At 48.4% G+C, this 13,922-nt stretch overlaps 1 protein-coding gene across 3 annotated transcripts in view; it reads left to right on the top strand.

The window, feature by feature from the left end:
• Nucleotides 1-1,881: 1,881 nt before the first annotated feature.
• The window catches only part of ELF4 (E74 like ETS transcription factor 4), a 35,743-nt gene continuing 23,702 nt past the window's right edge, over nucleotides 1,882-13,922 (top strand). For 2 of the 3 annotated variants that reach the window (XM_032786005.2, XM_032786003.1), the window contains exon 1: nucleotides 1,882-1,946. Coding sequence is in view for 1 of the 3 variants with exons in the window: in XM_032786018.2 (XP_032641909.1) it covers nucleotides 1,929-1,946 (18 nt within the window). In the remaining 2 variants the exon portion in view is untranslated. The remainder of the gene's footprint in view (nucleotides 1,947-13,922) is intronic. The other variant, XM_032786018.2, reaches the window with a different exon arrangement.

The raw sequence follows: 13,922 nt of genomic DNA, 5'->3' as shown, positions 1-13,922 counted from the left end.
GAGGGGCGCAGCTCTACCGTCCAAGCGGGGCAGAGGGAAGAAAAAAGCTGCTATCGGCGGCGGGTCCCTCAGTCCCTCTTGGAGGGAAGGACCTACTGCTGAATTGCCACAGCCGCTTCATTCATTCTTTGGCGGCAGGTCCTTCCCTCCGAAAGGGACTGAGAGACCCACCGCCGAATTGCCGCCGAAGAGCCTGGAGCCAGCTGGAGACCCTTGTCTCAGGCACAAAAATTCCTTGTTACAGCTCTGGCTGGGGGCTAAGTAGGAATGTGGATCTGTAAGGGGAGGGGAGGACAGGTGGGAGCCACACTCCAGTGAGTGGTTTGTTGGACCCTGACACTTCTTTCTGTGGTGTTCCAGTATGGCCAAGATGGTGTCCCCCCGCCACGCACCCAAAGCCTGGCCCAGTGCAAACAACATGGACAGAGCCCGCTGCCTGCTGCCTTCCTGCCCTGACTGGCACTCTTCCCTCTGTGGCCCCACAGAGAGCATCTCTCTGATATGCCTGCACAGACTTTGTCAGCCACTCATGCCAGTGCCTGCTCCCCGCAGGAGCCTAGACTTGGATTTGCTCCAGCTCCCTTTGCCCATTAATGCTCTTGGTGACCTTCATGCCCTTCTCACTGAGGTTAGGTTACTTTCTCTGGCCCCCTTGCTGCCCTGGCTTGTGTCTGCTCCCCACTCGCAATTGAGAACACCCAAAACACCCTTCCTTTTTCCTCCTTCCCCTATAGCCCCTCGCTCAACCCTCAAATCACCTCTGAGCCCCTGCCTCTAGGTGGTCTGGCTGCCTGCGTTGCTCACATGCTGCTATCCTTTGCAACAGCTTTTGCTGGTCAGAGTAGGGAATTGGATGGGATGCAGGAGGGGGGAAGAGAGGCATGTGGCTTAAAGGCCTTGGATCTCAGCAGCAAAGAGGGCAGGAGTTGAGCTGACAGGATCCAGTGCTACTGCATTGAACAGAGCAACACTTGATGTGGACTCCCGTGTGCTGGTAGTCAGGTATGAGTGTACATTCTGTCCCTGCAGCTGGCCAGGCGCTGCTACTGATACGTCTCAGAAAGTTGGTAGCCGGGCACTGGGTTGCTTCAAATCCAGCAAATCCAGCATCCCTGGGGATCAAGCTGGGCAGCGGCCGTAGGGCTCTCACTGGTGGGGTCCAACATTGCTGTCTCCTTTGCCCCAGCCACATTAGCATCTCCCTGCAACCTCCATGGGGCCCGTGAGATGTCATGGCGCCTGCTACAGCAGCATGGATGCCTCCCAGAATTAGTCAGAGTCACACTGGGATGGAGCTGAACGCATCCAGGTGGAGATGTTAGTGATGGGAAGAGAGGGTCTGCCCTCTAATCACACCCTAGGGGCACATCTGGGCACATTCCTGCTTCAAGAGGACAGGGTCCCTGCAGTGTGTGCAGGGCATAGCTCAGAGTTCTGGCCCCCAGCTCTGACTTGTTTGATGTGCTCACCGTACAGTGGCTGGAGCTCTGCTTTAGCCCTGGGTTTTGTGCTGCTGTGTGCAGAGATTCTGTGTGGTGAGGGGGCCTGGTGCATTGTGCACATTCTGCCCTCTCACTCACTGTGCATGCTGAGTCCCCCATCCCTCTGTTTTGCACACTCGGTCCACCTCACTCAGTTTGCAGCTTAAGGGCACTAGCTCTTGGCCATGATGACAGCTGCAACTGGGTGACTAGGGCTGCTTCCCCGTTGCACTCTCCTTTCCTCGCTGTGGATTACAGTCATCCGGTTCACCTGGTATTTGCATGTCTGCAGCACTTGCCATTGGAGAGAGGAGCCAGAGGCGGGCCCCAGGGACACGTCCGGCTCACTGACTCACTTGCACAAGCCCAAGTTGTACTTCTCCTTTTGAATGTCACCACTTCCCATCCTGCACAGCTTCTGGGGCTCCAGGGACTGCGCACAGGAGCATGGCTGCATGCCCTCAGGTACATGGCTTGGGAGACAGCGCTAGGCGGGCGGGATTTGCTCCACTGAGACCTTGCTGGGTGTGAAAGGTGCCATGGGGGCAGGCGCTGAGGTGGGGACCGGCTGGGAGCATAGGTGGCCAGCAGGTCTTTCTTGGGGGCACTTTGCCAAGTATAGCAAATGTGGCTGGGATCCTTTGCTCATGTGCCCTGCCTGGGGAAAAGTCTGCTATTAACCAGGAAGTGACACAACCCGCCCTGCAGCTTCTGGCACTCGGAACATTAGCATGTGGGTCCTCACCCATCTCCAGCCCTGAGGAAACACCTGGGAGCAGGCCACCTCCCTGCAGGACAGACATACCCCTGGGTTCACTGTCCTAGTCTCACTCCTTACACCTAGGGGTATGGGTATGCTCCCTTCTCCCCCCGCAGGCACCTGCCAGCCTTGCTCCCCCACCCCTATGCTCACCTGCACTCCCCACCACACATGCTGCAGCCTCACTAGCTGGCTTGCACCCTCCTTGGCTGGAGCACCCAGCCTGCCCCTCCTGTGGGTTAATGTTTGACAATACATTGAGTCAGTCACTGTAATCAGCACCCCAGGCAGGAGAGCCGTTCACCTTGTACTTGGGGGCTGGGGAGTCTCTTTGCCATGCAGTGAGCTGGCTCTGGAGCAAGGTAGAGGATGAACGAGTCTGGCCGAGGCCTCCCTCAGCCTCTCCTCCTCGTGCCGTTGTATGGGAACCGAGCGCTGTGTTGCTGCCCCTCAGAGCCCAGTGGGGGATATATGCACTCAGTTGTTTGGACCCAGCAGGTCTTAGGCTGGGGCTGCCTGGGCAGGGCCCTGCCATTGTTGTCTAAGGGAGTGGCTTGTTGCAGCTGCTCTTGGCATTGCTAGGGCCCCTTGTTTGTTTGAGGGGCTGCTGAGCACCCTCCCAGCAAACATGGCCAGATCCTTCACTGACCAACTGCCCAGCAGCCCAGCCCAGCACCAGCTGTTCCGGTCCCGGGCACTGGACGCAATTACTTTCAATTACCTTACCTAGGGTGCCCAGACAGCAAATGTGAAAAATCGGGACAGGCGGTGGGGGGGGTAATAGGAGCCTATATAAGAAAAAGACCCAAAAATCAGACTGCCCTATAAAATTGGGCATCTGGTCACCCTAGCTGCACCGGGCCTAGCTTTGAGCCCAGCCTGGAGCTCATGGGCAGCCAGGAGAGTAGGAGCCGTCATTCTACGGCAGAGTGGCTCTGGCTCTAGAGTCATCTTAGCCAGAAATCCCTGGATGGGCTCAGCAACAGCAGTTCTGCCGCACACGAACCTTCTTCGTCTGATAGCAAGATAGACTCCCTCCAGCCAGCCCCTGGAAAGGCTCAGACATAACAAAGGCAAGTACCTCCTAGTAATGGCTTCCAGGCAGTGTCAACATCTTGCAGCCAGCTCCCTACAGCAGCTAGCATCACTCACGCCTTGCTGTGGTTTGAGCAGGGAGAAGGGAGGAGTTCCTGACAGCAGCCTACTGTTGCCAGCACCGATAGGAGCCCTAGCATAGATAGCTCCCCTCCACCCCCATTAACAGTGTCCTGTGGAGCTCCCCATCCCCCCACCATGATTAACACTCTGCCCCGTTCAGCCCCCGCCCATTCCCCCACTCTGCCTTGTGCAGCCCCCCACTTCTATGGCATTATATAGTGGCATTATGATATTATTATTATTATTTATTATTATCTATCTCTTTCCTAATGATTCCCAACATTCTGTTAGCTTTTTTGACTGCTGCTGCACACTGAATGAATGTTTTCAAAGAACTGTCCACAATGACTCCAAGATCTTTCTTGAGTGGTAACAGCTAATTTAGACCCCATAATTTTAGATGTGTCATCGGGATTGTGTTTTCCAGTGTGCATTGCTTTGCATTTATCAACACTGAATTTCGCCTGCCATTTGGTTGCTCAGTCACCCAGTTTTTTGAGATCATTTTGTAGCTCTTCACAGCCTGCTTTGGACTGAAATATGCCAATGCCGTCCTGCTGCAGGAGCTGATTCCCACCACCAGCCTGCTGGGCTCATCTCTAAACAGGGCTGGCTGCTCCCCAGCCCACTCCTTCACTCTCACTCTGTGACCCTCTCCCCAGGGGGAGGCGCTGTCTGTAATGACTCCACATTCCCTGCAGAGCACAATGGGAACACCCTCCTAGCCAGGCACGTGCTCTTCACACTCCTCAGCCTTGGACACTGTCCGCTGCTAACACACAGCAAATGCCTGGAGTGTTCCCATCACAGTTGTACAGTCACCACAATCCTGCTTCCTCCACTCCCCTAACACTGGCCGTGGAGGGCAGAACACAGGGCTAGTCCCTGCTCAATCCTCGCCATCTGTCCAGGAGCTGGGCTCCAAACTCCTGCCTCTAAGATGGAGACATTGGCTTGGCTTGGCTTGGAGGCAGCAGAGGCATTAGTACTGTCTGTCTGAAATCCCACAGCTGTGACATGAGGCAACGGTCTTGCAGCAGCAAAGTCCCAGCTCAGCACTGCTCCGAGCCCCGTGCAGCAGCTGCTAAGGGGAAGAGTGGGAGGAGCCCTCACTTGTGCTCCGCAAAGTAGCTGAGAGTTCATTGCCCTGGGTCTCAGAGCAGCCCCTGCAGGTATAGCCGCGTGCTGTGTCCACAGTGCCATACCGAGTGTACAGCTACTCCAAATCCCCCGCCAAACGTAGCCACCAGCACCAATGTCTTGGCTGAGCTTGCTCACTTGACTGCATGGGGCAGGGGCTTTCTCACAGCCCAGTTCCAAGGTTTGCTGTTGCCCTCAGCGCAGACCACAATATGCACTCGCTCCCTCTGCGCATGGAGCTTTGCAGATGGTATAGCCTAAGCTGTCCATGAGCCCAACCATCCACATCCGCTGCCAAGCTAGGCACTCCACTCTTATGACAGGGGCCCAGTTCCCAGGGGCACTCCAGCAGCACAAAGCAGCTGGAACGCCAGCAGGTCCAGCCCACTCAGGATTTCCCCTGTGTTGTGTGTGAGGTGGCTGCTCCTGTCCGCACACACTCACTTGGCCGCAAGAGGAGCCAGTCTCTGCTGTTAGGCTGGCCTGCAGCTCCCTAGAGATCTAAGAGTCTGTTACTCTGAGAGCATCTCCCCTTCTAGGCCAGCTCACAAGCCACTCTGTTGTGGGAACACAGTATCCCTCAGAATGGGGTTTCCAGGCCTAGCAGCCTTTCCATGGGGTCCCGGCTCTTAACCATGCACCTCTGTCCAAACCCCAGCCCTCTCTCCTAGGTGGTCAGAGAGCAAGCACCACCCTTAACAATAGCACCATCCTTTTATCTAACCCAGGCCAATCCAGGAGCAGAGCCAGGCCAGGATCTCTAGAAAGGTTACACAGACTTCCTTGCCCCCAGCTAGACACGAATGGACTCTCTGCCCTGCACCAATGCAAACGCCTCCCCTCCCAGGTGAGTCCAAGCCAGATGCTGCTGGGTGGGCTGAGTTCAGGATGGTGGGTCGGTTACATTCCCTCAGCTCCAGGATGAGAGTTTATGACAGTCCCCGTTTGCCAGCCGCTTCCTTCCTGCCCTTGCTCAGGGCACCAACCTCTTTCCCCTCCTATTCCTGTGTCTTCTCTTTCAACCTTTCCCCATCCCGCCCAGTCTGCTCCTTGGCACCTCCCCTCCCCGCCACACACACAGGTCAGAGTTAATTCTGCGAGGTTGGCTGGTACTGCCCTCACAGCCGATCAGGTTTGTGCAGAGTAGCAGGGAGGGGGAAAAGAGGGAGGGCAAGGAGCGCCACACTGTGCTAATGTTAAATGCCACCAGGAAGCACTCTCCACTCTGCTCAAATGCACTGGGTGGCTGGAGCAGGAATGGGACGGGAACAATGGAAGGCAATGCCGTTTGCACGTCCCTAGAGTGAGCTGGGAATCCCCATGTGCCACATGCAGCCCCTGAGCCGGTCCTTCTGCAGGCTCCTTGGCTGCCCAAGCCACCTTTGGGCTGCCTCTGTTCTTGGGCAGTCAGGGCTTGCTCAGCCTCCAAGCGGCTCTACCTTGTGCTCAGTCTGACCCGGAGTCCCTGGGAGTAGAAGGGGGCAGTGTAGAAACCAGTTGCCAGTCATGTGCTCGCTGAGGAGTCCCTTATGCCTGGGCTCTCTTGAGTGGGAGGGTGAGACCTGCTACCTCAAAGGCCCCATTATGGTGCCAAAGCAGGCAGGGGCTTTAGGGTAGCAGGGTAGCAGGCTCACTGAATAGTCTATTGTGCATCCCTTGTAATTCTTCTGGAACCCTAATTGGAATTCTGTTAATCAGTGGTGACTGGGCCCTCTGCCCCCTGGATGTTCTCTGAGTGTGTGAGAGATTCTAGAGCACATGCCCAGACTGCCTGCATACAGGGCGTTTACTAACACCTTGACATGCCCCTGCCCCATATGGCCATGCACCAGTGTCCAGACACTCTCACACCTGCCACTACAGCAGCTGGATGCATCCCTCCCTTTGGCTGCTGTGAAACTTGCTGCCTCTGGGGGTGCAGCCAGGCAGGCGAAGCCCCCAAGGTGGAGCCTGAGAGCAAGAGAAATAGCTGGGCTGCTGATTTTCAGCGACAGCAGTACACATAGCTCTGTGTTTAGGGGAAAATATCTCCCTTTGTGGGGCTCGCAGCCCAGATGCCACAGCATTGTGCTAGGCCAGAAAGTCCCAAGGCAGAAGAGCTCAGCACCCATGGGCAGCCAAGCTGAGCTCTTGTGAAAGTCTGGCTCCAAGTGACCATAAAGAGAAATGAAACCGACCATGCGCCTCTTCTACCACAAAATGAAAACCTGAAACCAGCCCCATCAGTGGAGAAAAACACGTGGCTGCCTGCCCTTTTTTAAAATAGCCTAGCTAGAACTGTGCTCAGAGCAAGATTCTTCTGACAGCACACACTGGCTGCCCTCCTCTCCCTTGTCCCTTAGAGCCAGTCCTCCTCTACCTTTGTGCTGTCATTCATGACTTGGCTAAGGTTACCACATTTTCCAGATTAAAAACAGGGATGCTTTTGTGGCAAGCTTAAGAATTCCCACAACCCTCACCTCAGCACCTTTACTGCCAAAGGTGAGCTGCTCTGTGGGGCTCTGGCATTGGATAATATAAACAGGCAGGAACATGCAAAGTTTTTTTTTTAAAAGTCCTAGCTCCTGGGTTCAGGTGACACTAAGAATCTCAGCTTGCATTAGAAAGTCAGTTTCTAGTCCTGGTGGTTGCAGAGAAAAGCTGGAAACCGTGACCCAAGAGCAGCCTGAAGCTCACATACCAGAAGGCAAAGAGAAATATGCAACATTTATTATTTTAAAGATAGGCTCATAAGTTTTTGGGGCCTGATGCTTGATGTTTGATCACTTGAGATTGGTGACACGGCACAGAATACACAGAATATATTAACCTCTGCCCCCAACTTCTCCTTGAAGAGAACCACACATGGCAGATGCCAGTCATGTGATACAATACACTCTTGACTGGCGCTGAGAGAGATGGAGTGTCTGTACTGAATAGAACGGAGCAGAGCCCCTAAGTTCCCAAGGTTTGTCTACGCTGGCCTTTTCTACCTCTGGTTAAGTGATTGCCAGTTAAGTTGTGGCAGGTAACATGTTGGTAAAGGCTAGTGTGGACACAGTTGATGTCTGCGTGTTTCCCTAGGCTCAGTCCTGGGACTGCAGACTTGATTCTTCCTTCTGAAACCTAAGAAATCAAATGCAAAGAACTGTGTTAAGGCAATATATATATATATATAGGATCTTTGAAAAGAGCCAGTTTTCCAATGCTAGAAGCAAAATTGAGTGTGAGAGGAAAAACATTTTCTATTAACTTTTTATTCAATTTTTAAAAAAAAAATATATATATATAAAAATCAAAGGTAAACTGTACATAAACATCTCATAATATATTAACCATTTGCTCACCAACCTTAGATATATTTGAAACAATTATATCTGTAATATGAAAGGTTAAAATATAAATCAGTTAGTTATTTGTATTGGACATGCACAAAATTTGTTTATAAAAATCCAGCTAATTAAAGAAAAAATATTAAATTAAGATAAAAAATAGAAGCAATGTTCAGAGGGAGATAGAACTGAGGGGAAAAGGAAGTGGACAGAGAGGAGGGTGAAGCGAAGGGGGTGGCATGCATTTAAAAGGGTCATTCAGATACTTCCAAGGAAGCATCCCATGTCTCTGAGAATTTTTCTTGGGTATTTCTTCTGTTACGGTATATGATGCTTTCCATGGCGGCCCATCTTAGGTCTATGATCCAGTCCTCAACTGTTGGTTGCTTTTTTGATTTCAATTTTGGTAGTACACCTCTACCCTGATATAACGTTTTCCTTGGGAGCCAAAAAATCTTACCGTGTTATAGGTGAAACTGAGTTATATCAAACTTGCTTTGATCCACTGGAGCGCACAGCCCTGCCCCCCCGGGGTGCTGCTTTACTGCATTATATCCGAATTCATGTTATATCAGGTCGCATTATATCAGGGTAGAGGTGTACTAATTCTTTAGCTATTTTTAGCCAAAGTTTTTCAAATTTATTCAACTTCCCATTATCATCCATTAGATTTAAAATAACAAGTTTAGCTTATAAGGCAATTTTATCTGATAGGAAAAAAATAACTGCAATTAAATTCTGGCCAAAGCATACAGATGCAGGAGCATTCCCAGAACATATGGGTTACGTTAGCACCTGGTGAACCAGCACCAACATTTGCCTGGCTTAGTGGCGCCAGTATTGAACAGTCACAGATGAGTGCAATGCAGCATCCATATGATTTTGTGTGGGATTAATCTTAAACAGAGATCCAAGGAATAGGTCAGAGCATTGGCTAAAATTTGTTTCCATTGATTAGGAAAGAACAATTGGCCTCGTTGTTCGTCCCATGTCTTTTTTTAGGGAATCTGTGTTTGCTGGCCAAGTGCATACATAGTGTTACCATAGGACTTGGCAATATGGACGATATTTTGAGAAATGAAAGCCATTCAGGTGGCTCAGCGGTAGCATAGGGATGGGGGCCAAACAAATGGGAGATTGCATGGATGTATTGCCATTCCACCTTAGGCTCTGGATTGACTTTTCCATTCATATTGTCAAAGGGAGGGAGGGAGGGAGGTATCATTTCTATAAATTGGCTGATGGTCAAAATCCCTTTCCTAATCCAGTCTGGTTGAATGATGGGGTTGCCTGCCAGTAGAGACCTTGGTGTGTAGAAGGGGGTGATCTTTAACTTCAGCAGCCATCATACGCCATGTGTTTCTGGCTGCTGTAAGCTTGTTGGTAATAGTTGCTCTTCAGGGAATCGGTTATAATCCTAGTGCAGTGCAGTGCACTGGAAAGGAGTTAAGGAGTGACCAAGTCCACTTCCAGCTGGAGCCAGTCAGGGGCTCCGCAGCACGAGGGAATGAGGTGCTGTGCTGCTTGGGAAAGAATTATTGCCTGACGGTGAAGTGTAATGTTGGGAAATCTGAACCCACCTCTATTAACAGGGAGCTGTAATCTGTGTAAGAAAATTCTGGGCTTGTTGCCAGCACCCCGTAAAGAAGGGCCTGGACCTGGTGTTGATTTTGGTAAAATAAAAGGGAAGAATTTGGCTATGGATGCAGGTCAGAATCACAAGGATCCTGGGCTGGACATTCATTGTAATGATGTTGGTTTGTCCCCAAAAGGGGAGATGCAGTACCTGCCACCTGCTGAAACCAGTTGCTAACTGCATGATTAACGGGGCTAGATTAACCTGGACTATGTTTTAATTTCCTTAGTTGCCACCTAAATGTCCCTATAGGTGAGCCACTTTCAACTAAATCCAATGAGATCTTCATTACTTTCAAATTTTCCCAGGTGATCTGGTAGCCAGAGAATTTTCCAGTTATCTTTTGTTTTCAGGATATTTAGAATAGATTAATCCAGATGTTGTCTGCATATAGAAGGATTTTTGTCTCCTGAGACCCTTATTTGATCCCTTGACATTCCCTAACTAGCACTGCAAGTGATTCCATCCATATCTGGTTCACTGAAACAGATCGGGGTGGGGGGGAATGGATGCTATTTGTTTGGGTACAAGAGTTGGGATTGGAATATAACAGCTTTATCCAGGAAATAAAGAATTTCCCAAACCCAAATTTATCCAGGGTAAGCAACAGGTATTGCCACTTCACTCTGTCAAAGGCTTTCTCTGCAAGGAGTGAAATGACTGGGTGGCAATTTCTAGAATGCCGGTAGAATCCCATAATGTTAATCAACTGACATTTGTTACCTAAACCAGGCCTTTTTAAAATAAATCCCACTTGATTGGGGTGAACCACATCATTCATTACTTTTTCAAGTCTCTTAGCCAATACAGGTATTTGTGAAACCATTTTTTTATAGGTACTGATTAGAGAAATGGATCTGTAGCTATTACACTTTCCCACATCGTTACTCTCTTTAAGTAGTGCTAATTAGGGCTCCCCTCACAGAAGACAGCACCACAGCTTTATTTTTATGCATCTTTGTCCATATATAATAGCTTAGGAGCCAGCATTTCTTTGAGACTTTGATAGAATTCTGTTGGTAGGAAACGAGGGCTGAGGGTCTTGCTCAGACTCATTTCCTCCATGGCCTTAATTATTTCCTATGATTGCCAGGAAGACGCTAATCTGGCCTACTCCTCTTCTGAGGTTTGTGGGAGTATAACAGTTTTAACACAAGTATTCAGTTCTTCTGGGTCAGGTGATGAATCATTACAGTAAAGAGCCTGGTAGAATTTCAAAAACTGATCACTGATCTTTTTTTGATTGGTAGTAACCTGCCTTGGTGCTGATGTTCAGTCATAATATTTGTGACCTTTGACCTCTTACTTGTAATCTGTATATGAGAAAGCTCCCTGCTCTCTCCTCGGACTCCCAGTATGTTTGTGTGAGTCTAACAAGAGCAAATTCGGCTTGTGCTGAAGTCAATCTATTTCCTTGCTGCCAAAGGTGAATTGTTTAAGATTTCCTTGGGTGGGGAAGTTTGCACATTCTAAATCCAGGGCTGGAGTTGTTTGGTTAGCCTGGCTAGCCCTCTTCCTGTCAGCTGAGTAGGCAGCGGTCCTGCCCCTAATAAAAGCTGTTAGTGGGTGTGACAATCCAGACTAAGGAATAGCTGTGTCACTCCTACCCTCTAACCTAGAGTGCCATTTACAATGCCTTGCTGCTGAAGCCTCCAACCTGGACTGCTCACAAACAGTCTCCCGCATGTAAATCACTCCCAGCCATATCTGTGTGTGTGCGGCAGCCAGACAGCCAAACCTTGGCTCTTCTCAGCCTGATATACTGCAGGGTGACCCCAACACATCCCCAGTCCCAGATCTTCCCCTCATAAATGTATGTCCTGTACTGCACAGCCTTCTCCTGGACAGTACAAACATGTTAAGTCCATTATTCCTTTAAGGGAATAATATGCACACAACTTGTTACCCCAAATGGAGTTACCAGACGCTTCAGCTTGAACACACTGGATTAGACAAAACAGTAAAACAAATCTATTAACTACAAAGAGAGAGATTTCAAGTGAGTACAAGTAATGAGACATAAAAGCCAGAAATAAATCCATGATACGCCTATAAATCCATGGTACGCTCACATCTTGAAGACTGCGTGCAGATGTGGTCGCCCCATCTCATAAAAAATATACTGGAATTGGAAAAGGTTCAGAAAAAGGCAACAAAAATTATTAGGGTATGGAACAGCTTCCATATGAGGCAAGATTAATAAAACTGGGACTGTTCAGCTTGGAAAAGAGATGACTAAAAGGGGATATGATTGAGATCTACAAAATCATGACTGGCCTGAAGAAAGTAAATAAGGAAGTGTTATTTACTCCTTCTCCTAACACAAGAACTACGGTCACCAAATGAAATTAATAGGCAACAGGTTTAAAATAAACAAAAGGAAGTATTTCTTCACACAATGCACAGACAACCTCTGTGGAACTCTTTGCCAGAGGATGTTGCGAAAGCCAAGACTATAACAGGGTTCAAAAAAGAACTAGATAAATTCATGGAGGATAAGTCCATCAATGGCTATTAGCCAGGATGGGCAGGGATGGTGTCTCTAGGCTCTGTTTGCCAGAAGCTGGGAATGAGCAACAGGGAATGGATCACTTGACGATAACCTGCTCTGTTCATTCCCTCTGGGGCACCTGGAATTGGCCACTGTTGGAAGACAGGATACTGAGCTACATGGACCTTTGGTCTGACCCAGTATGGCTGTTCTTATGGTCTTAAATGGTTACAAGAAAAATAACTTACTCATGCCTAACTTAACAAACTACATGAAATTCAAAGCAAAGGTTTCTCACCACATGCTTTCAACAGTCTTACTGATCAAACTCTGTAGGTCAGGACCCTTCCCCCAGAGTCCAACAGCTGCTTCCTTTGTCTCTTCAGGTGCAGGGAATGCAGTAGGCGGGGAGAGAAAGAGGGGTGCCTTGGGGTGTTTGTCCCTCCTTTTTATAGTTTCAGTCCCCCTCTTGAAAAACATTTCCAGATGAGATCCAGGAGACAAAGAATGTATGTGGAAGGATGTTCCCTGCTGTTTCTTCTTCACCTGTTTGAGCTGTCTTTGTCTTCCCTTCCTGCTTGAAGACTCCGCTTACTGCATAAACGCAAATTAAGGCAAGCACACCTTCCTTTCTTTAGGGCAGACTTGTTTGTCGACTTGTGTTTGGGCAGGGCTGTGGGGATTGGAACATGTGTTGATAACATCATGCAGGGAAATCTTATAACTTCACATATAATGTTGCCACATATGTTTTACCAGGACAATACATCCAGCAAATTATCAGTTTTCAAATGATACCTTACAATGCATACTTGGTACAAAGATTATTACAGTAGTGTGCAGGATGTGAATACAGGGGTGTTCCATCACACACAAATGTTTATCTTTCAAAAGAAAGGAGTTCAGTCTCCATCTTTTAAAAGTCCAATTTGTCTTGGGAGTGGAAAAATTTAGTATAATTGATGCATGATCAGAAACCACAATAGACTTGATTTCATTATTAAGTACTGAGTCCACCAGATTCATAGAAATCAGGAAGAAATCTATTAATGAATATGTGGAATGTAGGAAGGAAAACCAGTAAAAGCCTTTGTTGCAGGGTTCTGCAACAGCTATACGTTTTTAAACCCTAATTCTTGCATAATATATCTTGCATGTTTCTAGTATGGGATTGTGTATGCTAGAGTTTGCCTTACTTGTCTAAAAATGGTCCAACATCTTATTAAAATCTCCTGCTATGATGAGTGATTCTAGTGGGATATTAACTAATTTGGCAAAAACTTGTTTTAAAATATTTGGATCCTCTTTATTGGGTCCTTCTATATTAATCAGGGTATACATAGAGTCATAGATCTTAGCTCTTATCTACCTTCTTCATCTTTATTTACATATAGAATTTGTACAATGAGTCTTTTGTGAAAAATATTGCCACACCTTGGCTGCAGAGGAGAAATTGTTGAACTCTGCTACCCCCATCCACTCGCTCCTAAATTTCTCTGCCTTCCAGTCCTTAAAGTGGGTTTCTTGGTGGGTGATAATATCTGCTTTCAGTGTCTTTAGGTGGGTGATAATTCTTTTTCTTTTTATCAGGTGATTCACCCCTTCGATGGTCCAGGAAACACAATTTATAATATTAGCCATAAGGAGTGTTTAGGTCAAATATTTCTTTCTTAAGTGCCATTGTTAGCTCCATGTCTAGGCATGGTATATCTGGGTTCCCTCTCTCCATCCCAGGGACATGAGGGAGAGGGGAAAAGGCGAGGTAGGGAAGACCAGGAAAGGTAAAAGATTAGGTGTGATGTGGGAAACAGACAGGAAAAAGAAACCAAGTGGTCAAACCTGACCAAGGAGCACTAGAAATACATGATTCATGTCAAAATGTAAATAGGACCTAAGTCCAGGAGGTTTACCAAGGTTGACCTTGTCATGCAAATGTGAGGGGAAA

The sequence above is a fragment of the Chelonoidis abingdonii genome, chromosome 8 (genome assembly GCF_003597395.2).
Source record: "Chelonoidis abingdonii isolate Lonesome George chromosome 8, CheloAbing_2.0, whole genome shotgun sequence".
NCBI classification, from domain to species: domain Eukaryota; kingdom Metazoa; phylum Chordata; order Testudines; family Testudinidae; genus Chelonoidis; species Chelonoidis abingdonii.
Note: the sequence above shows the minus strand (reverse complement) of the source record. Positions and strands in the feature narration are given on the sequence as shown.